The 25,002-nt window shown below is 43.4% G+C and overlaps 1 protein-coding gene and 1 pseudogene across 1 annotated transcript in view; both read right to left on the bottom strand.

The window, feature by feature from the left end:
* The window catches only part of IFNGR1 (interferon gamma receptor 1), a 30,952-nt gene extending 9,269 nt beyond the window's left edge, over positions 1-21,683 (bottom strand). The window contains exons 1-5 of the mRNA XM_077351646.1: positions 21,266-21,683; positions 12,832-12,946; positions 12,477-12,646; positions 3,694-3,863; positions 1,425-1,596 (exon numbers count right to left, since the gene is read on the bottom strand). Coding sequence (XP_077207761.1) covers positions 1,425-1,596; positions 3,694-3,863; positions 12,477-12,646; positions 12,832-12,946; positions 21,266-21,353 — 715 coding nt within the window. The 5' untranslated portion in view covers positions 21,354-21,683. The remainder of the gene's footprint in view (positions 1-1,424; positions 1,597-3,693; positions 3,864-12,476; positions 12,647-12,831; positions 12,947-21,265) is intronic.
* A 1,157-nt stretch (positions 21,684-22,840) lies between these two features.
* Positions 22,841-23,002, bottom strand: LOC143827991 (U2 spliceosomal RNA; annotated as a pseudogene).
* Positions 23,003-25,002: the final 2,000 nt, after the last annotated feature.

Genomic DNA, 25,002 nt, shown 5'->3' with positions numbered 1-25,002 from the left:
CAAATCACAACAAAACAAATCATATAAAATTTCAAAAATACAAGAGAGAATTTAAATTGATTAGTTTAAAATTTAAAACATTAAAACACATAATTATTAACATTGCCCATAGTGCTTTATCTCTCATATGAAAAACAGGAAGGGGGGGGGTTCATACAAAGTAACCCTAATTAGTAGTTTTAAACTTGGTGGGCTCAGATAGAGAAACCAATAGTTTGGGATGTTACTTCAGGCCTCAGCTATAGGCCCAAAGGAACAGCTCCGTCTTACAAGCCCTGCAGAGCTGCCAAGGGTCCTGCAGGGCTCTAATCTCATTTGGAAGAGTGATCTACCCTGGGGTTAAGGCCAGTTTAATTGCCTTGGTGTCCAAGCAGATTTTGCTCACTAGACCTTAATGTCCTTTGGGAGAGTAATGGGAAAGGTGGTCCCATAGGCAGCTGCTTCAAGCCTCTCTGTGGTATTTTCTTTTAAAAACAGTTTGTCTGCAGAGTATAAATTCTGGGCTCAGAAAGTGAAGCAATGGCCCGTGCTTATCGAACAAACAAACTCTCAATTCCCAAGTGAGTGCGGAAGAGCCAGCCAAGGACTTGACTTCCGTCACAGGCACTGTCTGTGTGCTATAGCTGGAGAGCATTCAGCTGCATTCAGCCTCCCAGTGCAGGCCCATTTCCTTTTTTTTCTTTTTGGATTTGATCTTTTTTCACATTGACTCAGAAATATGCGTAACAAATTCATTCCCAATTTTGTGACAAAGTGCCAGTATATGAGTACACAAACCCAACCTAGCCACAAACTGGTGCCACTTGTCAGAACCTAACTGATAAAGAAACAATTGGTTAACGAAAGAACTGCAACCATGCTGGGAGAAGAGAGACTACTGACACAAGGCTGAAAAACCCAAGCACAATTTCAAGGAAGGAAGTCCCATTCATCTGAATAGGTTGTATAAATGAGTAAACATGCTTCCCCCATTGTCTCAGGATTGTAATGGGAAACCTTTACCCAACATTAGGCACTGTATGAATAATAGCAGTACACGTGAAATTTCAATAATAAGCCCCACCATGAATGCTGATAAACCATTCCTGAAACACTAGGAAATATGATGATCCCCTTCCCAAATCTTCTAGAAACTGCTGTTCTTAAAAGTGGAAGGTAGGGTGGATGCATTCTGCTTGCTATGTTGAGATATTTCTACTGACGTATGAACACTATGAAGACTTGCTGTCAGAAAAGGCAAACATGAACATCCACTACTGATTTTGAAAATACATTTTTGGGTAATCATTCAAGGTTATCCATGGACGGAAGGATGATGAAAATCAGGTTGGATAACAGGACTGGGATTTTATTCTCCCTAACGCCCCACTGCTGGCCACTGAGGTGCACGTTACGAGATCCTTCATGTCATCAAATAGTTTTACCTAGTGAATGTCTGGAAGGCGTAGTAATACAACTTGCTTCTGATTCTTCACCAATTAGTGAATAGCCTTCTGAAATTCCCTGAACTGAAACACAGTACGTGAACCCCAAAGAAACCTGTATTTTTGCAACACAGAGATTCACTTTGCATTCCTCTGGTTCAAATACTTCCTCCTGAAAAAAAAAAAAAAAAAGCTAAATTCAGAACATATTTTTGGGGCAAGTTACCTTCAACAACTAAGTAAAACAAGAAGGGTAATTTAGCAGGTTTTCATTCAGCTATACCCAGTGTGTCCTGACCTGGATGGCCCAGGCTAGCCCAAACAAAAAACCCCAGTTCAGCCCAATCTTGTCACTTGAGATTTATTAAGTGAGAAAACCTTTTTATGAATAGCAGAACCCCCCCCCCCCCCCGCCCCCGTCCTGGTTCCTACCCTTCTGTGGTCCCCTACTTTTACTCAGGCAATTCTGCTACTTCAGCTCATTTTTTCTTGGTCACGGCTCTTTCCCCTGCTTCTCCTTCTCGTATGACTTGGCTCCCTTGTAACTTCCTCTCTGTTTCAGGATCTCAGAACAAGTTTTGTTCTTGCTCTATTGCAGATTCTGTTCCCTGCAAAGTGTAGAATCTGCTTCTGCTCCCCTTTTATGCCATTCTGTCTCCCTCTGTGAAAATTCTGATTCTTCATTTCTGCCTGTTCGTTATTCATTTAGCAAATGCATACGGTGCCTCTCTAGACTTCGGCTTGAGGAAATTTACTAGTAAAACAAATACCACAGAATCATAAAATCATCACAAATGTATCTATATAAAGACAAAACCAGCCATTAAAGACATGCTAGGGGAATGAGAACAGAATAAAACAACTGAACATCTTTAAAATATTCATAAACAGATTTCATACTAGAAGTAGACCATAAAACAGCTAGAAATATAAAGCTTCTTAGTAAAAAGTCTGGATGAAAAAAGTCTTGGCATGGTACCTAAAAAGCAGTATGGGAAGTACCAGGCTAGCCTCAGTAAGGAGGGCATTCCATAAGCAGGGTGCCACTACTGAAAAATCCCTGTCTCCAGTTACCACCGACCTCACCTCTGAAGGCAGGGGCACTGAGAGCAGGGCTTGTGAGGCACAACTGGTGGGAGGCAATCATCCTTCAAGTTTCTTTGTTGTTCTCTACACAGTCAACCTCTTTCTTTTATTTTTATTTCAGCGTCTTTTCTTATGCCTTAGAATCTGTCTTCTGTCAGTTAAATGTTGGGACCATTACTCAGTTTTTCCTACTTAGCTTCAAATTTTCAATACATTATACTTTATGCTTTTTTTCTTTGAACTCCTGAGTTTTTCCACAGTATTGATCCAATCTCTCCAACCACTGTCCTTTTAATTTCTAATAGTTCCCCTTATTCTGATACTTCCTGTAGGGTTCCCAGGGCTGTCTTCCTTTCCTTTCCATTATTTTCTTTTCCTCTTTTTCATTGACCCCATTATACAATTTTATGTCAATAGCTATTTCTGTGCTAACAGCAATTGTTAGTATTTTTTCTTTCTCTATTGATCAGACTCCTTTTGCCATTAGATCATATATAGCTTCCTATTAATCTTCTATTTTACCTTCAGTACTTTATGACCCTCTCATATAAGCTCTCAAAACTGGTGTGTTATTCTTTAAAGCTAGATTCTACTATGATTGTCTGCTCTTCCGATTATGGCTACTTAAGTTTTTTTTTGTCTTGTCTTCCTTTTATCTATGCCATTGCACTTCACCCTGGCTACAGGGAAACCAAATCCATCTTCTTTTCACCAGTAATAACAGTAATTCTCCAAAGTAATCCATTTCTGGTAGAATGATCTTCTGGAGAAGATCAGGGCTCTATGGGATTTAAACAGTTCTGCAGGTCTGAACTGTTCCATCAGGCCTACAGGAAGGCCCATAGAATTTCAACAATAACTGGCCTCTACACAGAAAATAACATCTAGACACCATTTGTATCAGAATAGCACCCCCTACCACCACCACAGAGAGGGAAGTAGCTCCTGGTTTTAATAATTTAAATGTTTTAATTCACATGTTGGAGAAGGGTAGCATAAAAATTTGATAAATAAAATCGACTAATTACTAATCTCTTGTATGTCAAAGGGAATTTTCTACAAAAGTTGGCGAAATTGACTCACATGCTAAAGAATTGGTTTTCACTAGAACTATGAAACAGTTATTTTCTGATTATTGCATCAAAACTATTTTTTATATTAGACACTTGAGTCTTAGATGTACCTTTTGTGGATCTGCTTGTTTCCAAATGAATACTTTATAGGAGAAGTCAGTGAGGTTTGCCATCACAGTAAGTGGGTACTTCCCACGATACGGCGTGAGAGGATGCTCAATATTAACTTTAATTTCGTTATTCTCAACAGAGAGGATAAACTTTGGTGGTCCAATATGGGCTGAAACAACAGAACTTATGTTAATATGAAGGTGCATAGCACTATACCTAGTACTATACTAGGAAAGGCAAACTGGAAAGTATGGATTTATTTTGATAGTTGTTTCCAGCAACTAGTTTGTTCACAGAAACCAAGGCTTGTTGTTCACAGAAACCAATACTGTTGTTCACTGACCACTGAAAAGGCATTCATTACATAAAGCTTCAGGTACTGCTGCTATTTTGGGGGGGTTAACCCCCCTCTTAAAAAAAGGTTTCCAATTTTTCTGAAAAACTGGTGCTTCTGTCAAGCTTGTAGGCATGCAACAGAGAAGAATCAGCATGTATTTCTGTATTATAGGGAAGCGGCTTTACTGGTTGAATTTCGAATCAAGTTTAAGGCCATTCACAGCCCAGGGCTTGTGTATCTATTACCCTGGAGATCACTCTGATCTGCAAACACCAATCAGTGTCCCTGGACCCAAAGAGTTAAGTCTGACCTTAACCAGGGCCAAGACATTTTCCGTCCTAGCACCCACTAGTGGAACAAGCTCCAAGGCATAATGCACTTTTTCTGCCTTGTAGGTCCAAGGCATAGCTCCCCTGAGAACCTTTCCACTGGTACCTGGTGAAGGAATGCAATGGACTTGCTCTGGGCCCATAATGATTAAGAGTTCATTTCCAAAGGATACAGGAGATTAACTAATCTGTAGGTAGTTCTAACCACTAACTAACACCACCATCTAACTATTGATTGAGGTGAAGCTGCTCTGCCTATTCTTGGCCCCCAATAACACAAATAAAGACTGTGTTTGCCTGAACTGTTTTGCCTTAGCTAAGTAGTATAATAAAGCTCATTTAGGTCTAAGGACTGGAGCAGCCTGAGGAAAACATACTGCATCACATGGAACTTTAGCAAAATCTTATCCAGTGTTCACAGCTTGGTAGTTACCAGTTCTAAGGTTCAGAGCAGCAGAAGGATACATCTTCCAGGCCACAGTGTCCAAATGTCTATTTTCTCTTCCAGTTGGGCCAGGTGTAAGCCTCGGTGGTAGGTTTGCATGTCCTCAATTATTACCAAGGAAGGTGTGTGTGTGTGGGGGGGGGGGGTGAACAGATAAGCACAATGTGTTGTTCTTAACTCTATAAAGGATCACCACCTTTTTTTGGAGCTGCCAGAACAGATGCAGGGTGAGTTTTCTTGGAAAAGTCTTCCATGGCAGGCCTGCATGCATGCACAATCCCAATGTGGGGCTGTACTACAAGATGGAAAATGAACAAAAAGTGCAGCTCCCTACCTGTCTACTACCACTCTTTGGGAATGTAGAAGTTATTGTAAAAGCCTCTATTTTAATCACTGTTATTGCTAATAACCCCCTTCAAGGATCACTGCCTTGCTGTGGCAAGGGGGCTTGGGTAGCTCAGTGAAGCTATGAGCTATGCCGTGCAGGGCTACCCAAGACGGACAGGTCAAAGCTGAGAGCTCTGACAAAAGGTGATCCACTGGAGAAGGAAATGGCAAACCACTCCAGTATCTTTGCCATGAAAACTCCATGGACAGGTTCAAAAGGCAAAACGATATGACGCCGGAAGATGAGCCCCTCAGGTCGGAAGGTGTCCAATATGCTACTGGGGATGAGCGGACGGCTAGTACGAGTAGCGCCAGAATGAATGAAGTGACTGGGCCAAAGCCGAAAGGACACTCAGTTGTGGAAGTAACTGGTGGTGAAAAGACAGTCCGATGCTGTAAAGATTTTTATTCCATAGGAATCTGGAACGTCAGATCCATGAATCAAGGCAAGCTGGACATGGTTAAACAAGAAGCCTATTTGGATGAACAGAGAACTTCAAGAAGAACTAAGAAAGAAAAGGGAAGTGCTCAGAAAATGGAGGGAAGGACAGAGCTCTAAAGAAGAGTACCTACAGGTTACTAGGCACTGTAGATCAAACATCAGAAAGGCCAAAGCTGAGAGTGAGCTAAAATTGGCCAGGGAAGTGGATGGACCAACTCTAAAGGAGGATGCAGAGAAAGCAGAAAGGCTCAGCACCTATTTTACATCTGTTTTTTTCCCACAGGACAAAGGGTTTAGGCACATCTAGAGATGGCAGTAGCCAAGAGATAGTGTCTGGGTTGCAGGTTGACATGGACAGAGAGGTTGTTGATAGGCATTTAGCTGCACTGGATAAGTTCAAATCCCCTGGGCTGGATGAAATGCACCCAAGAGTGCTCAAAGAACTTTCCGGAGAACTTGCACAACCCTTGTCCATCATCTTCGGGAACTCTTTAAGGACTGGAGATGTCCCGGAGGACTGGAAGAGAGCAAATGTTATTCCGATCTTCAAAAAAGGGAGGAAGGAAAAACTACAGACCAGTGAATCTGACCTCTGTTGTGGGGAGGATAATGGAGCAGATATTAAAGGGAGCGATCTGCAAACATCTGGAGGACAATTTGGTGATCCAAGGAATTCAGCATGGATTTGTCTCCAACAGGTCCTGTCAGACCAACCTAGTTTCCTTTTTTGACCAAGTAACAGGTTTGCTGGATCGTGAATATTAAGTTGATATCCTTTACTTGGATTTTAGTAAAACTTTTGATAACGTTCCCCATGATGTTCCGATGGATAAACTGAAGGACTGCAATCTGGATTTTCAGATAGTTAGGTGGATAGGGAATTGGTTAAAGAACCACACTCAAAGAGTTGTTGTCAATGGTGTTTCATCAGACTGGAGGGAGGCGAGTAGTGGGGTACCTCAGGGCTCAGTCCAGTACTTTTTAACATATTTATTAATGATCTAGATGAGGGGGTGGAGGGACTACTCATCAAGTTTGCAGATGACACCAAATTGAGAGGATTGGCAAATAATCCAGAAGATAGAGACAGAGTTCAATGAGATTTGAACACAATGGAAAAATGGGCAAATGAGAACAAGATGCAATTTAATAAAGATAAGTGTAAAGTTCTGCATCTGAGTCAGAAAAATGAAAAGCATACCTACTGGATGGGGGATATGCTTCTAGGTAACACTGTGTGTGAACGAGACCTTGGGGTACTTGTGGATTTTAAACTAAACATGAGCAGACAGTGTGATGCAGCGGTAAAAAAGGCAAATGCCATTTTGGGCTGTATCCACAGGGGCATCACATGAAAATCACAAGATGTCATAGTCCCATTGTATATGGCACTGGTCAGACCACACTTGGAGTACTGTGTGCAGTTCTGGAGGCCTCACTTCAAGAAGGACGTAGATAAAATTGAAAGGGTACAGAGGAGAGCGACGAGGATGATCTGGGGCCAAGGGACCAAGCCCTATGAAGATAGGTTGAGGGACTTGGGCATGTTCAGCCTGGAGAAAAGGAGGTTGAAAGGGGACAAGATAGTCCTCTTTAAGTATTTGAAAGGTTGTCATTTGGAGGAGGGCAGGATGTTGTTCCCATTGGCTGCAGAGGAGAGGACACGCAGTAATGGGTTTAAACTTCATGTACAACGATATAGGCTAGATATCAGGAAAAAAGTTTTCACAGTCTGAGTAGTTCAGCAGTGGAATAGGCTGCCTAAGGAGGTGGTGAGCTTCCCCTCACTGGCAGTCTTCAAGCAAAGGCTGGATACACACTTTTCTTGGATGCTTTAGGATGGTTAGGGCTGATCCTGCATTGAGCAGGGGGTTAGACTAGATGGCCTGTATGGCCCCTTCCAACTCTATGATTCTATGATTCTAAGAGATGGCAAGACTGAACATCGACATTTTAGGAATCAGTGAACTAAAATGGACAGGAATGGGTGAATTTAATTCAGATGATCATCAGGTATACTACTGTGGACAAGAATCTCGCAGAAGAAATGGAGTAGCCTTCATAATCAATAAGAGAGTAGGAAAAGCAGTCTTGGGATACAATCCCCAAAATGACAGCATGATCTCAGTTCGAATCCAAGGGAAACCATTCAACATTACAGTAATCCAGGTCTATGCCCCAACCACTGCTGCTGAAGAGGATGAACCCGACCAGTTCTATGAAGCCCTACAACACCTTCTAGAAGCAACACCAAAAAATGATGTGCTTATCATCATGGGGGATTGGAATGCTAAAGTAGGAAGCCAAAAGATAATCGGGATAACAGGCAAGTTTGGCCTTGGAGTACAAAATGAAGCAGGGCACAGGCTGGTAGAATTTTGTCAAGAGAATACAATGGTCATAGCAAACACTCTTTCCCAACAACCCAAGAGACGACTCTACACATGGACATCACCAGACGGTCAACACAGAAATCAGACTGACTATGTGCTCTGCAGCCAAAGATGGAGAAGTTCTATCCAGTCAGTAAAAACAAGACCAGGGGCTGATTGTGGTTCAGATCAACAGCTTCTTGTTGCAAAATTTAGGCTTAAATTGAAGAAAGTAGGGAAAAGCACTAGGCCACTCAGGTATGAACTAAATCATATCTCCGACGAATATACAGTAGAGGTGACAAATAGATTTAAGGAATTAGATCTGATAGACAGAGTGCCTGAAGAACTATGAACGGAGGTTCGCAACATTGTACAAGAGGTAGCAACTAAAAGCATCCCAAATAAAAAGAAATGCAAAAAATCAAAATGGCTGTCTGAAGAAGCTTTACAAATACCTAATGAGAGAAGGGAAGTGAAAGGGAAGGGAGAAAGAGAAAGATACACCCAATTGAATGCAGAATCCCAGAGAAAAGCTAGAAGAGATAAGAATGCTTTCTTAAATGAACAAACAAATAGAAGAAAACAATAGAATGGGGAGGACCAGAGATCTTTTCAAGAAAATTGGAGATATAAAAAGAACGTTTCATGCAAAGATGGGTATGATAAAGGACCAAAATGGTAGGGACCTCACAGAAGCAGAAGAGATTTTAAAAAGGTGGCAAAATTATACAGGGGAACTATACAAGAGCAAGCTTAATATCCCTAATAACCACAATGGGGTAGTTACTGACCTGGAGCCAGACATCCTGGAATGTGAAGTCAAATGGGCCTTAGGAAGTCTGAGCAACAATAAAGCTAGTAGTGGTCACAGCATTCAAATTGAACTATTCAAAATCTTAAAACACGATGCAGTAAAAGTGCCACACTCAATATGCCAGCAAATTTGGAAAACTCAACAATGGCCACAGGATTGGAAAAGGTCAGTTCACATTCCAATCCCAAAGGGCAATGATAAAGAATGTTCAAACTACCGCACCATTGCACTCATATCTCATGCTAGCAAAATTATGCTCAAAATCCTACAAGCTAGGCTCCAGCAATATGTGGACCTAGAACTTCCAGAAGTACAGGCAGGATTTCGAAGAGGCAGAGGAACTAGAAATCAAATTGCCAACATACACTGGATCATGGAGAAAGCTAGAGAGTTCCAGAAGAACATCTACTTCTGCTTCATTGACTATGCTAAAGCCTTTGATTGTGTGGAGCACAACAAATTGTGGCAAGTTCTTAAAGAGATGGGAATACCAGAGCATCTTATTTGTCTCTTGAGAGACCAATATGCAGGTCAAGAAGCAACAGTGAGAACTGGGCATGGAATTACTGATTGATTCAAAATATACTTCTGCTTCATTGACTATGATAAAGCCTTTGATTGTGTGGAGCACAACAAATTGTGGCAAGTTCTTAAAGAGATGGGAATACCAGAGCATCTTATTTGTCTCTTGAGAAACTTATATGCAGGTGAAGAAGCGACTACTGTCAATAGAAGACTGGCTGAGCAAATTGGCAGATCTCGCCAAGATGGCTAAATTGACATTAATGGTTAATGGAAAATCAGAAGAAACTTTCTAGGAACAATGGGGTCCTTATCTGAACTATCTAAAAAAGTAAATCAGAAGGGAAAGGAGCGGGTTCTAATATGCTTAGATTCTAAACAATTGCTTCACTAATGTTTATTATATGTATCTATGTTATTTCTATCTTTTTGGAAAAATAAAAAATTATTTTTTAAAAAAAGAAGCAACAGTGAGAACCGGGCATGGAATCATGCTTCCACCTGTCAATCAATTTAAGCAACCAATCTCCTTTCTCCATATTTTAAAGGTCCCGTGAAACTTTAAAAAAAAAATACTTCTCCATTGAAATGCCTATGCATAGAATCATAGATGCATAGTGCTTTTTGAATGCCACCTCTTATGGGATCATAAGTCCTTTGATACATTTTTAAATTAGTATCATTCCTGATTTTTTTTTGGGGGGGGGAGAGAAAACTTTTAAGCATGCTTTGTGTAACAATTTTGAAAAAAAAAAAAACCCTCTTATTTCTGTCATTGCCTACACGTGTATCCACTTATTCATTGCTCCAGGAAGTTAGCCATTTTAAAAAAGACATTCCCATTCCTGGGAACAAGGGAGAGGGAGGCGGGTGCGAGGGTGGGATGAGGCAGGCGCCTTTAGCACGTTTGAGCCTCCATACCTTCCCTCCAAAGAAAAGCTAGAAGAGATAAGAATGCCTTCTTAAATGAACAGTGCAAACAAATAGAAGAAAACAATAGAATGGGGAGTACCAGAGATCTTTTCAAGAAAATTGGAGATATAAAAAGAACGTTTCATGCAAAGATGGGTATGATAAGGGACCAAAATGGTAGGGACCTCACAGAAGCAGAAGAGATTTTAAAAAGGTGGCAAAATTATACAGAAGAACTATACAAGAGCGGGCTTAACATTACTGACCTGGAGCGAGACATCCTGGAATGTGAAGCCTTAGGAAGTCTGAGCAACAATAAAGCTAGTGGTGGTGACAGCATTCCAGTTGAACTATTCAAAATCTTAAAAGACGATGCAGTAAAAGTGCTACACTCAATATGCCAGCAAATTTGGAAAATTCAACAATGGCCACAGGATTGGAAAAGGTCAGTTTACATTATAATCCCAAAGAAGGTCAATGCCAAAGAATGTTCAAACTACCGCACCATTGCACTCATTTCTCATGCTAGCAAAGTTATGCTCAAAATTTTACAAGCTAGGCTCCAGCAATACGTGGACCATGAACATACGCTGGATCTGGAGAAAGCTAGGGAGTTCCAGAAGAACTTCTACTTCTGCTTCATTGACTATGCTAAAGCCTTTGATTGTGTGGAGCACAACAAATTGTGGCAAGTTCTTAAAGAGATGGGAATACCAGAGCATCTTATTTGTCTCTTGAGAAACCTATATGCAGGTCAAGAAGCAACAGTGAGAACTGAACATGAAATCACTGATTGGTTCAAAATTGAGAAAGGAGTTTGGCAAGGCTGTATACTGTTGCCTTGCCTATTTAACTGGTATGCGGAGCACATCATGAGAAAGGCTTTAAATGAGGGGTTAGATGAGTCACAAATTGGGATCAAGATTGCAAGAAGAAATATCAACAATCTCAGATGCACAGATGATACCATTCTAATAGCAGAAAGTGAAGAGGAACTAAAGAGCCTGTTGATGCGGGTGAAGGAGGAGAGTACAAAAGTTGGCTTGAAACTCAACATCAAGAAAATTAAGATCATGGCATCTGGCCCTCTCAATTCCTGGCAATTAGATGGGGAAGAAATGGAGGTAGTGACAGATTTTATTTTCCTGGGCGCCAAGATCATTGCAGATGGGGACTGCAGCAAAGAAATTAAAAGATGCTTGCTCCTGGGAAGGAAAGCTATGGCAAATCTAGACAGCATCCTAAAAAGCAGAGACATCATCCTGCCTACAAAAGTGCGTCTAGGCAAGGCTATGGTATTCCCAGTTGCAATGTATTGCTGTGAAAGTTGGACCATAAGAAAGGTCGAGGGTCAAAGAACTGAGGCTTTTGAACTCTGGTGCTGGAGAAGACTCTTGCAAGTCCCTTGGACTGCAAGGCGAACAAACCGGTCAGTCCTAGAGGAGATCAGCCCTGACTGATCCTTAGAAGGCCAAATCCTGAAGATGAAACTCAAATACTTTGGCCACCTCATGAGAAGGAAGGACTCCCTGGAGAAGAGCCTAATGCTGGGAACAATTGAGGGCTAAAGAAGAAGGGGACGACAGAGAATGAGGTGGCTGAATGGAGTCACTGAAGCAGTAGGTGCAAACTTAAATGGACTCTGAGGAATGGTAGAGGACAGGAAGGCCTGGAGGATCATTGTCTATGGCAGTGGTCCCCAACCTGCGGGCTGCGGCCCGCGGCTCCCTCTCTCCGCCCCCCCACAGTAAAAAACTTCCCAGGCCGCAAGCTTGCGGCCTGGGAACCTTCTTACTGCGGGAGGGCGGGGAGAAGGAATCAGGGCCGGGCCGCACATGTGCGGCCAAAATTGTGCATGCGCACATGTGCGAAAGTGCCGCACATGCACTGTTCTGGCCGCACATGGCGCATGCATGAGCGCGGCCTGCGCATGCGCGATGCGCGGGCAGGGCAGTTGCCCTGCCGGTCCCCAGCCTCAGAAAGGTTGGGGACCACTGGTCTATGGGGTCACAATGGGTCGGACACGACTTCACACCTAATAACAACAACCAACTTCTAATAATTGGGGAACCACCCCGCCCCCCAATCTGATGTTCTTAATCAGAAACCACGTTAAACAATGCATAATGAACGGCAGACACAAAAATATTACAGCATATTAATTCTGAACAGTAGCTAATATTCAAGAGTGAAAATGTTTTGATTCAGTGGTAACTCACCATGTCTGAAGGCGTTAAAAGGTTCAGTAGCCATATATTCAGATTCATGTGATCCAATAAGAGCTTTAACTTTCCCCCACAATGGTTGACATTGCTTATTGATCTTATGGGTGAGGTCACAGTAATGTTGTGATATATTTACACAAGAACTTACTTCTGTGGCAGGTTTACTGCAAAAGAAAAAGGAAAGGTTTACATTTTATATTCAATATATTATATAGTTTGGCAAAACTTCATAGTTTTACTAACTCCTTATAAGAAAACAACTAAATTCAAGCAAACAAAAATTCAGGTAAAGCATAACATGCAAGACAAGGCATATTTGCAGTCAATATAAAATATCAAGTACTCTTACCCATAGCATAGGATTTGCACAGTAAACAAAGGCTCTGGTAACATGTTTTGGTAATCCCAGTGTAAGGAGGTATTGAAATTATATGTTTTTATGGTAACATTTGCTGGTCCAGGCACTGAAAAGGTAAAGATTATTAATGTTTTAACAGAATTCAACTGAAACAGTCACTAAGAAGCATGTATAGGTATGAGACACTAGATATAAACCAATATTCTTAACCTTTAAACCACTGTTGTTCACCAAGATGTTACATTACAATCAAATGTACTGAAGCCCAAGGTAATAAAAATGACTTTAAACAACTCTATTTATATATTACTTTGTATGTGCAATAAATGTATCTCATGCATATATTCAATGAAGCCCTAGAGTCTGATGATTACTATTTACTATGTGATACTTTTAAAGGAGGAAAATCCGAGATTTTATTTTCAGTTATGGACTTAACATGTCTTGAAATTTTGAAGCCAAGGAATAGGTGGGAATGGAAATTTGGGAGAAATTTTAAAGTCTAAAGCTTTAGTTTTGTACAAGTACCCCCATATATACTCGAGCATAAGCCAACCCGATTTTAGCTGAGGTACCTAATTTTACCACAATATCAACAATAACAGGAAAGTGGGACCCTCACTCAAGTCCATGGGGGCTTTTTCAGCATTAAAAATGTGCTCAAAAAGTAGGCCTATATATACAGTAAAGCTGAAAATATGCCCAACATTTGAAAGACAGCTGCAAACTTCTGCACCCTGTGTTACCTCAGAACATATATTTTAATTTTTGGCATCTTAGAGTCCGGTAGAGGAAATATTAGAAAACAACAACGGAAAAACTGAAACTCAGTCCAGACAAGACAGAGAAACTTTTGGTCAATGACAAAGGCTCTTGAGGGCCAAGAAGTCAGTCTGTCCTGGAAAAAAGCAGGTTTACAGTTTGAGTGTGCTGTTGGATCTTGGCCTATGCTTAAAGACTCAGGATTTGTGTCGAATGTAGTATCTTTCGTCAGCTTCAGCTGATGTACCAACTACAGCTCCTCCTTAAAAAGTGATTTGGCCAAAGTGATATACACTTAGATCAGAGTCAGGTTAGATTACTGTAATGCACATGAGGCTGCCCGGAAATTGCCGGAAACTAAAACTGGTTCAGAATATGAAGTCAGCTTACTGATGGGAGCCAAATGCAGGATTGTCACCCCTGCGCTGAAAATTCGCCACAGCTCACAGAATGAAGCCCTAAACAGATTAGGAAACATGGGACCCAAAGGACTAATCCTTTTTGTGTTGTCTAGGCTGCCCAGTCAACACGGGGATCCAAGGGACTGACCTTCAGTGGGTTACGTCCTTTCTCCGTGGTCAAGGGGAGAGGGTGGCAATCGGGGAGAATAAATCACATTACTGCCAACTCTCTTGTGGACTTTCACGGGGTGTGTGATCTTCTCCCTGACATTATTCAACATCTTTATGTATCCTCTCACCCACCAAGTTCAGAGCTTTGGGCTTGGGTGTCACCAATATGCGGATGACACCTAGCTCTATCTCCTGATGGATGATTGTCCAGATGGCCCTCTGACCGCATTGGTCCCGTGTCTGGAGGTAGTGATGGAATGGATCTAATCAAGCCATCTCAAACTGAACTCTGCAAAAATGGAAGTCCTCTGGCTGGGCAGAAAGGGACTAGAACAGGAAGTGCATCTTCCCAAGCTGGATGCGGTACAATTTACAGCTGCACAGTTAGCCAGAAACCTGGGAGTGATCTTTGATGCCTCCCTAACAATGTTGGCTCAAGTCACAAAAATAGCTCAGCAGGCATTTCCCCATCTTTGCCAGATTAGGCTACTAATAGGCTACTACATGGTCACTTCCCCCTAGGGTCCCCACTTCCTTCACCTCATCCACCAACTCTTGCCTGTTGGGTCAGTATTAAGTCCAGTATGGCTGAACCTCTTGTGGGTTAATCTACCATTTGATAAATGAAATTGTCAGCCAGGCAGGTCAGAAAGTTGCATGACTGAGGACGCTTCGCAGAGTTTGTTTCCCAGCACACATCTGGGAAACTGAAGTCACCCATGATGACAAGGTCCTGCCCCTTGGATATTTTCTCAAGCTGCTCACAAAGTGCAGCATCCACATCCTCTCGTTGGTCAGGAGGTCGGTAGCAGACACCAACCACCACACTGTTTGTTTTCCCCTCGCTTATTTTCACCCAGATTTTCACCCACTGTAGATATGCTCTCCTTCACTAGAATTTCCTGACAGGTAAGCCCTTTCCTCACATACAGTGCCACTCCTCCACCTCTTCAATCCATTCTGTTTTTTCTGAACAGTTCATATCCATCCACCATTACATTCCAGTCATGAGAATCATTCCACCAAGTTTCTGTGATGCCTACTAGATCATACCTTTCCATCAGCATAAGTTTCAGCTCTTCCTTCTTATTGCCCATGCTTCGGGCATTAGTATAAAGACATCTGAATCCTTTTACTTTTGGTTCCCTATGAGCTGGCCTTGCCGGTTGGGCTGCCCCCGATCGTTCTCCTTCCTTACACTCCCTATGTTGATCATCTCCTTCCCCTTGTGGCTTCAGTTTAAAGCTCTCCTGATGAATCTCCCCAGGTTCCTGCCAAACACATTCTTCCCCAGTTTCAATAAGTGCAGTCCATCAGGTGCTAGTAGGCCTTCCTCAAGAAAGCCTATCCCATGGTCCCAGAAACCAAATCTCTCCTGCCGGCACCAACTACGCAGCCAGTGATTCACTTCCATTATCTTCCTCTCCTGACGCATTCCTCTTCCCTTGACAGGCAAGATTGAAGAGAATACCACTTGTGCCCCCATTTGCTTGAACTTCCTCCCCAGATCTTGATAGTCATTTTTAAATAGGAGCAATGGTATTCAGGGACATGTCATTCATTCCCACATGGACCATCACAAATGGGTAGCGATCAGTAGATTTGAGGAGTTTGGGCAGCCGTTCTGAAACGTCTTTAATTTTCGCCCCTGGCAAGCAACACACCTCTCTGGGTTAGGGGGTGGGCCCAGCCACATGGCAATCCATTCCTCTTAGCAGGGAGTCTCCAATTACCAGTACTCTCCTTTTTTTCCCCCTTCTCAACTCCATTTCCTTCTATCCCCGTGGCCTCTTCACTTTGTCTTAAGACTTTGTTTTGGGACCTCTTCCCTTGTTGACCCTTGCACCTCCTCTGCAAGGGCCTGAAATCTATTCTGGAGCTCCAAAGTCTTTTTCTGAACTGTCTGCAGAGGCTCCGTAGTGAGGTCAGTCTCCTTATCTTCTTCAGGACTGGTTGTATCCTCTTTATTCCGAGTTGCACAGCTGTGGTCTGTGAAGTCCTCCCCTTTCTTACTTTGGGTCAGAGTAATAATACTGTCTTCTAATCCCCTAATCCAGGGGTAGTCAAACTGCGGCCCTCCAGATGTCCATGAACTACAATTCCCAGAAGCCCCTGCCAGCATTTGCTGGCAGGGGTTTCTGGGAATTGTAGTCCATGGACATCTGGAGGGCCGCAGTTTGACTACCCCTGCCCTAATCCTTTCCTCCAAAAGTCTTACCAGCTTACACTTGGGGCAGATGTAGTCCATCTTGTCTTCTGGGAGGAAGGCAATCATGTCACACTCACCGCAGATGATGGGATGAGTGTCCTGGAGGTCCATTGTAAGTTCTAGGCAGTGCAAGTACTAGGAAAATATAATCTACTGATTCTAATTACTCGGCTAAGAGCCACAGGCTAAGAGCCCTTTGGCTCGCGCCCTTCGGCTCGCGCCTCTGGCGAGGAGCAGCCCTTTTTAATCCTCCCAGCAATCACCCAGCAATCACCTCACCCAGTCAGCAAAATAGCCTCATCTGGTCAGCAGCAACACTCGCCAGTAGCTCTCTCCATGTGCTCTCAGTTGTCTGGACAGTTGTCCAGTTGTCAGGACAGTCTTTACTCCAGAAAACTCCAGAGCTAGATGCAGAGATGTTGTCTAAATCTGTAGATGCATACATGTTGAGTGCTGGAAAGCAGGCCAGGATCAAAGCAGATCCTCCACCAAGTGGTTTAAAGACTTCAGGATATGTGTGAATAGATGTGAGACCAAGGACAACTCATCATATGTTCAAACAGGAAGCAAAATCTTATCAGCCTGCCTGAATCACCTGGTACAAACACCTGCCATACTTTGCATGAATCAGCTTTGAAATAATCATTATCTGCCCTGAACAAGTGTTTTACAGCAGCTAGGGATTTTCCAAGGCACAGTCAGGCAGATACTTTGCATACCATTTTCATCCCATTAATATCAGTTAAGTTTTTTTATAATACACAATACTTTTCTATGTTAATGTGCCCCACAGTCTTTTTATGCTGCCATTTTCAACTCACTACAAATCTTTACAGAACAGAAACCAGGGTTATGATCAAGCGGATTACTATAGTGTGACAGCCTCCCTTTGAAAGGATGGTTTTATAAATTGAAACAATTTTTTTTTTCATAAAGTCATCAGCTCTGGCCTTTGAACCGAAAACATTTATATTTATGTTCTAAATGAGCGTAGGGAAATTTTTCTGGGCCTGAGTGCTTTAAAAAAAGCTATTTCAACCAGTAAAGATCTTGGTGCTCTGGCAAACAACAACAAATATTTCAGGACAGAGCCTTGTGTATGGCAGCCAAGGGTTCCATCTGCCCCCCTTTCCCCTCCTCCCTTTATGAGATTGCTAGTGGAGGGAATGGACTGATTGTTGGAATTGGTTTTTTCCACCATATCTTTTCTTGATTTGTGATTTGAATCTCTGTGTTTTATGTCTGGAGTTTTAAGGGGAGTTTTATTGGGGATTTTATTCAGACTGTTGTAACCCGCCACGAGCCACTTAGGAGTGGTGGGTAATAAATTGAAATAATAAATAAATACATAAATATTATTTTTTTTTAGAATCCACCCTTCCCATATGGCTCAGAGTGGGTGACAACAAAAAAAAATATACCAAAACATAAGCTTTACATATGTAAAATAATACATAGAATATATAAAAGATTAATGTTCTACCAGCTCAGAAACATGTGGGGAAAGAAGAACCCCAACAGCACTGACTGTGCTTCAAGGACTCACCTCAATACCAGCTCTGGCTTAGCCTGGCAGACAATGACAGATATAAGGCATGCCCACCATCTTCTGCCATGCCACCAACATCTCATGGGCATGTGTACAAGGATAACTTCTTCCAATGCCACACTATAAACAGATCCTAAAAATTCAGTGTGTGCAAGTCTAGCAATGCTCACCCATACTCACGTTTTCCCTTCCAATTTCTCCCCCTGTTATCTTTGGATTTGTGCTAGTTAGCCAATACAGCACTGCTATAGTCCTTCAAAGAGTAGCACTATGGCAGCTGTCCTTGTAGTCCTCCTGCTTTTCCTGAACAGAGGTCAGAGGAAGCCCTGAATGCAACCACCATAGAGCTATCTATGCTGTGTTTCCTAAGCTAACAGAATGCAGCAGTGCCACTGTACCAGTCTGGCATGAACACTCTCCCTGTCTCTGGGCTTGGGCGGGGGGAAAGAAGCAGCCCATTAGTAGAAGTTCCGTAAAATCTGTACTTTTAAAAGAAAAGGAAGTAAATAAAGGTAATAGATATTGAGGCCTACTGCTTCACAGACTGAAGAAATACCCCAGAAGAAAGGACAATACCGATGACCCAGCATAATGACAGGTAAGAACTTCTTAGGGTGAAGTATGGAGCCACCCACATTAAAAAGAAGGTCCTATGCGCAAAGACGAGGATGTGGTAAGGGAGATCACTTCAATTGTGTACATACAACAGTCCACAAAGACTACTCCCCCATGACTGTCAAATAAAGAAAAATAAACTCCAGGAGTTTTCCCCACAACAGCAGGCATAACTTATAGAAAGCTGTAAAAGATGTACATCTTTGCATCCTTCTTCAGCCTGCCTTAGACAAAGGGAAGTAAAAGGTTTCTGCTTTAAACATATTCCGCTTCCACTGAGGAAGGAAATCACAATTGCTTGCACAACATTCCTTGCACTACAACTTCAATTCCTACAAAGCATTTTCTGGCAAATGGTACAGCAGCACTCCATCAAAAACTCTAAGGCCACTGGTTGTTATCAGCCCTAAGCCTAGGTCTCCCAACAAAGAAAAACTATATGAGAGCACACACCCACTCTGACCACCCTTTACTGTGAAGAATTATACACTCTAAGTCATCTTAAATCAATACTATTTGAAGTACAGCTATAAAATTAAGGAATGCATCAGATGTTTATAAAGTAAATAAAATCATTCTGGCTAAAAAGACCATTCTTTGCGTCCATCATCACTCACTGTACTACACAGATACCACAGGTAGTATCCATGCAAAATAGGTAATGGATAGGCCATCTTATCACTTGGGTTAATGGACTGTTCAAGAAGATGTATTGATTCCTTGTCCCTGCAGTTAACTTCCTTGAGGTTTCTTCCCCCTTCTTTACATGTTATAACCCTTTCCCCCCCTACCTACAATAACATATTATTTGTTTCCAACAACAGCATTGTTTTTAACATTGTTTTATTATCTTAATATTTTTATGTAGCAATACTCTTGTATTTTTTCACAACACATATCAATTAACTTTTATAATTGATTGCAGTTTCTATAGATGTATTATTTATATGGGTCAATTGACCGAATAAGCATACTGTCTGTCTATGCAAAATATACATTACACACAAGTAAATCATTAAACAGCTCTGATTCACCTGTGTAACGTTAAGCTCTACCATGCACTTCTCTCAGAATCCTCCTAACACTGCATTTGGGTACATTACTATGTTAGGGACAAAATCTCCCCACACCCTTGATACATGGTAGGGCCTGACTCCTACCTATATTCATTTATGTTCTTCGTAGTACAACTTTCTCACTGTGACTCAAGGGTTTATAGGGATCCCATAAAACACACTGCGATTCTCTTTCCTGAAGCTCTTTAAACACAGAGATTCTTTCTTACCATCTAAAATAATGCATATCATCTCCCTTGTCATTCAAGAGGGATTAAGAGATAAGGGAGGAGCTGTAGGAATTCCAAGAGGGGTTAAGATTTTTGGGTCTTACTCACAGCTCATTGTGCATCATTAAACCGCTCTGAGCCTTCGGGGAGGGCGGTATATAAATATGAATGAATAAATAAATAATATTGTAGAACAGAACAGCCATCAAGAGCAGATGCAAAATGAGGCTGGCTCCCATTTCCAAAGGTGAAGCTTGCACAACCTAGCGAAATAAGTTCGGGGCTAACCAGATTAATGCATCCCCCCTGGCTTTAACTTTTCTCCCATCAGAGACCCCTACTACTATTGACTTGTTTTCCAAAATCCTTGTATGTCAACACAGAAACCCACTTACGTAAGTGTCCTAGGGCAGGGGTAGTCAACCTGTGGTCCTCCAGATGTCCATGGACTGCAATTCCCATGAGCCCCTGCCAGCGAATGCTGGCAGGGACTCATGGGAATTGTAGTCCATGGACATCTGGAGGACCACAGGTTGACTACCCCTGCCCTAGGGCATCAACAACCCATGTTGGGTATTGAGGTCTTTCTCCTGCATGCGGTACAACTGGATAGATACGCTTGGCTGCACTCATAAGCAACAGGTAAAGATCATTAGTGGTTGCAAAAACGTCTGTCCTTCTTCTCCATCTGGATTGAAATCAGTAACTCTGATCGAATTTGTGAAGGGAGAGGAGTCAGGGATCAAGCCTGAGTATTTCTTCTCCTCCCAATCTTCAGATATAAACCCTGGGCCTGCCGGGGGCTCTGTCTCCTCAGCCTATGACTCCTGAATGAACTCAATCCAGGACCTCCCTAACATGTGGGGTTTTTTCTGCTTTCAATATTTTATTTGAATTGTATATTAATTATTTGTATTGTTTATTTAAGCTGTACTTCTGTTTGCAAACAGCTTTAGGTCCCAATCAGGGAGGAAAGTGGAATAATAACTTGCCTAGATAAAACAAACAAATGGACAAATGACAATACTGCACCCATCAAAGCAGATCTGCAGGGAGGAAAAACACATGAACCCACCAGAAGATGAGGGGAAATAAACTGAATCCTCAAGGCAAGAAAAAGGCAAGGAGGCTATGCTGCATGTCTTTTTAAGTCGCTGCTCTAACTGACCCTTTCAAGCTATCCAGAAAGCAAAAAGCAAAACACCACGCCAGGGGCGACTGGGGGGAAACCTCATCCAACGAACGACTAAGCAGCCTGATCTGCAGTCCTGGGAGCAAAAGCCACAGAAGGTCAAGAATGCCCGGAAATCCCCGCCGCTGAACTCTCTTTGACCTCGACAGCTCCACCCGCCGCGCCCAGAGCCTGGGACCCTGCCCTCAACTGGCGCCCCCAACCACTCTTCCTTCCCGCCCCCCGAGCCCAGCCGCGGTACCTTCCGTCGGCGATCCTTGGGTGCCAGGCCTCCCGCAGAAGGCCAGAGCCAAGAGCGCCAGGGCGGCAGAGGGGCGCGCCAGCCCCATGCTCCTCTCTCTCTCGGGCGGGCGGGCGTCTTGAGGGGAGCCAGACCCAAAACAAGGCCGGAGGGCCGCGGGGCGGGGAGAGCGGCGGCGGCGGCGGCGGCGGCGGCGGCGGCTCCGTTCGCTTCCGTTCCTAGGGCACAGGCCAGCGCCGCTCCCCCCAGCCCCACCCGCCTTGCGCAAAGGAGGAACTTCAGGCGGAGGCTCCCGGAGCGCACGAACGGCGGCTGCGTTGGTTTTGCTGCACAACGCGGGGCTGGCGCAACCGGGTCGCTCGAACCGAGTCGCGTTGGATAAGCCGCGTGATACAAACACTTGGGGACTTCTAGGGAGGCAGCAAAGGCGGGGGGGGGGGGGGGGAGGGCCGGCTAGTTCTGTCTTTGGCAGCGGACTCCAAATCACGAGCACCGTTTCCGGCTGCGGGAGGGGGCGGGAGACCTTGCACCACCCCGCTTCAAAAAACACCCGCCACGAGAGGGAAAGTACCGGGGAGAGGTGCAAACATCGACTGTGGTTTCTTGTCTCCTTTGGCGGGTTGGTTTGGGGAGGAGGCGAGTGGTTTGGGGTTCGAGGCTGGAGTCCAGCATAAACGCTATTAATAGGCATAAGCGAAAAACAGTCATCACACCGCAATATTCTGCGTTCCCATCTGCAATTGCCTGGACTTTACGTGACTTCTTTCGCCAAAGCAAAACAAAAATTAAAAACGTGGCCATTTTTGTCATGCTCTGGTCGGTCTATCGCACAGCAATGGTGACGCCTTAAAAAAGCTAAGTTCGAGTCTAGTGACATGTTAAAGGTTGCAAGCTCTGGGTTGGAGAATACCTGGAGGTTTGGGGGATGGAGCCTAGGGAGGGGTTTCAGTGGGGGTATAATGCCATGCAGTGGACCTTCCAGAACACTTTCCAAACCAGGTAAATTAATCTGTATGGTTTGGATTAGTTGTAATCCCAGAAAATCTCCATCTTCCACCTGGATCTTGGCAATTTATTGGCATGTTAGAGAACAACAAGATTTTCGGCCCTGGACCCAACCTGGTGGGATGAGCTCCCAGAAGAGCTAATGGCCCTGATGAAACTCTCCCGTTCCACAGGGCCTGGAAGACTGAGCTCTTCCACCAGGTATTTGGTTGAGGCCAGGGCAGAGACCACAGTTACCAATCTGTGGATCACATCCCTGTCTCCTACGATCTGGGCTCCCCTGGACTAACACCGTCTAGGGTCATCTATGAAAAACCCAAAGACTGGGAGCAGCAGAGCAGTGGGTCCACAGGGGAGTTAGGACACTGACTATGCTGCCATTGATTGTAAAGGGGTTTTTATATGTTTTATATATTTTGTGATGTTTATTGATCTATATTTTGTAAATTGCCATAAGACGGCTGGGCCAAGAGTGTCAGTCTACAAATCAAATAAAAACAATAAGGTTCCAAAATCAAAGCTCCATTAATCATCTGAGCTTTGCTCCTACTTGGTGGAACGAGCTCCTGGAAAAGCTGCAGACCCTTCAAGAGTTAGCTCAATTTTGAAGGGCCTGCAAGACCGAACTCTTCTGCCAGTCATTTGGTTGAGGCCAATTGTGTAGTAACATATACAACAAACTGATAAGAACAGATACTACACTTGATCTTAGCCAAAAGGCCGAGAAGCCTCTGCAATAGTAACATATACACTGGGCCCCTCCTGCAACAAATCCCCCTTGGAGACAAGAATACTGATTGGCAATTGCTAGATACTGGTCCGTGATGGAGTTTTAAAGAAATGTTTAGCCGGTTTTATTGCTAATTAACTGGATTAACTGTTTTATAGCTTTAACTTACATAATTTATCATTATGTTGTTAACCACCCCAAGCCGATTTCCAGGAGGGGTGTCATATAAATAAAATTGTGGTGCTATAATGGTGTGAAATTCTGTGACTAGATGAAGCAGAAGTCACTTTGGATTTCCAGAATTTAAGATGAAGAGCCTGCTTATATATACAGAATTGTTATCTACCTCTACTGTCAGCTTCTCAAGCATGGCTCAGTCTCAGTGTAATAAAATGTAGGCTTGATGAGTCTACCTTATGCAGCTTTATCTTGCGCATATTTCCTTTGAAGTTAGTCCCACTAAACTGAATGAAGCTTACTCCTTCACGCTTTCTCAAAATCATATCAAGCTGCTGTGATGTATGTGTTTGGTCATTGTAATTGTGCAAAACCCCAACTCAAGGGACATAAATATTGTTGAATCACTGTGGATTTTTACTCTGCTTCTCATGGGAAGACTCTCAGAAGCCTCTGGGGTGGCCAATGGATACTCATGCCAGTCAGGAGACTGCAAAAGGCAGGTTATTTTAGCCAGAGAGTCAAGCGTATGTTTTGCAAATGCTCCTGAGCATTTTTTTCCTGTACCAAAACAGTTTTGTGTTTCACAGGCTCAATACAGAATCAGTGATTATGTTTGTGTATGTACAGTTCTGTTGGTAAAATAATAATAACTGTACAATATTGTACAACTGTACAATAATAAAATATACAATAATAATATTGTACAGTCTGAAGAGTCATCACTAATTCATTAATTCAAGCAAACATCTTCATTTCTGTTTGTGCTTACTGCAGCACAGGAAACATTAACCTCATAATGAAAGTATAATATGAAAAGTGTTAACCTAATTTATTTTCACTTTCTTAGTGGTTTTTGCAGTTCAAATAAGTGCTTAACCAAATACCAAATCAAATTATTTAGTAGTACATGAACTTTTTAAGGGGTTATATCAGTAAAACCCACTCCACAGCTCATGGAGTGCCACATTTGTAATTTCCAGCAACTAAGAATCACATTTACTTCTGTCACAAACATGAGGCCTGTAGCTCAGGTAGGCTTGTGGCATACCATGGGAACACCTGCCCAACCACACGCCCCACCTGGTAAAGACTTTCTCACTTTCCTGAAACATGGGGCAGGTATGACATTGGGGAACCATGCTTGGCATGTCAAAGAATTCCTGGGTTACATAAATCTAACAAATGGCCTACACACTGTAGCATATTTCTCTTTGTAAAAACACATATTGATTGCTCTTACTGAAGTTTTTCCGTGACTAATTTCCATATATGGCTTATTTTTAAACTAGAAAGAGAGCCTGCTGTAACTTAGACAGCGGGCGCTAGCCGAGCGCGGCAGTCTTGGGGCAGCGGGGTCGGCTTGGAGGGCGGGCGGTGAAGTGGGGGTGAGTGGGGATCAGGGGGTCGCGGACTACCTGAGGGACTGTATGGCGGCCGGGCGGAGGTCAGCGCAGGTCTGCGGCGGTCTGGCAGGGTGGGTGGGCGAGGTTCGGGTGGTGTGTGGGCAGGTTGGGGCTTGTTGCGGGCGGAGGCCGGTTGGGGGGCGGCAGTTTGAGCATTGCGGCCGGGAGTCTGTAGGCGCGGCAGGCTCGTGGAGGCGTCGGGAAGTGCGGGGCAGTGGCAGGTGGCCGCGGGGCGACGGGCGGTGGGGCAGAGGCATGCTGAGGGCAGCATGGAGCGGCCTGTTTGGCGGTGGAAGCAGGAATGGTGGCGGCGAGGCTTGGGGGAGGTGAGTCGAGGAGGGGCGGATCGGGAGGCGTTTTGCGCCTCCCGATTCATCAGTCCGGTGGCAAGGGACCAATCGCGAGCCACGCTGCGCACT

The sequence above is a fragment of the Paroedura picta genome, chromosome 1 (genome assembly GCF_049243985.1).
Source record: "Paroedura picta isolate Pp20150507F chromosome 1, Ppicta_v3.0, whole genome shotgun sequence".
Taxonomy (NCBI): Eukaryota; Metazoa; Chordata; class Lepidosauria; order Squamata; family Gekkonidae; genus Paroedura; species Paroedura picta.
The sequence above is the reverse complement of the archived record's forward strand: the minus strand, read 5'-3'. Positions and strand labels throughout refer to the sequence as shown.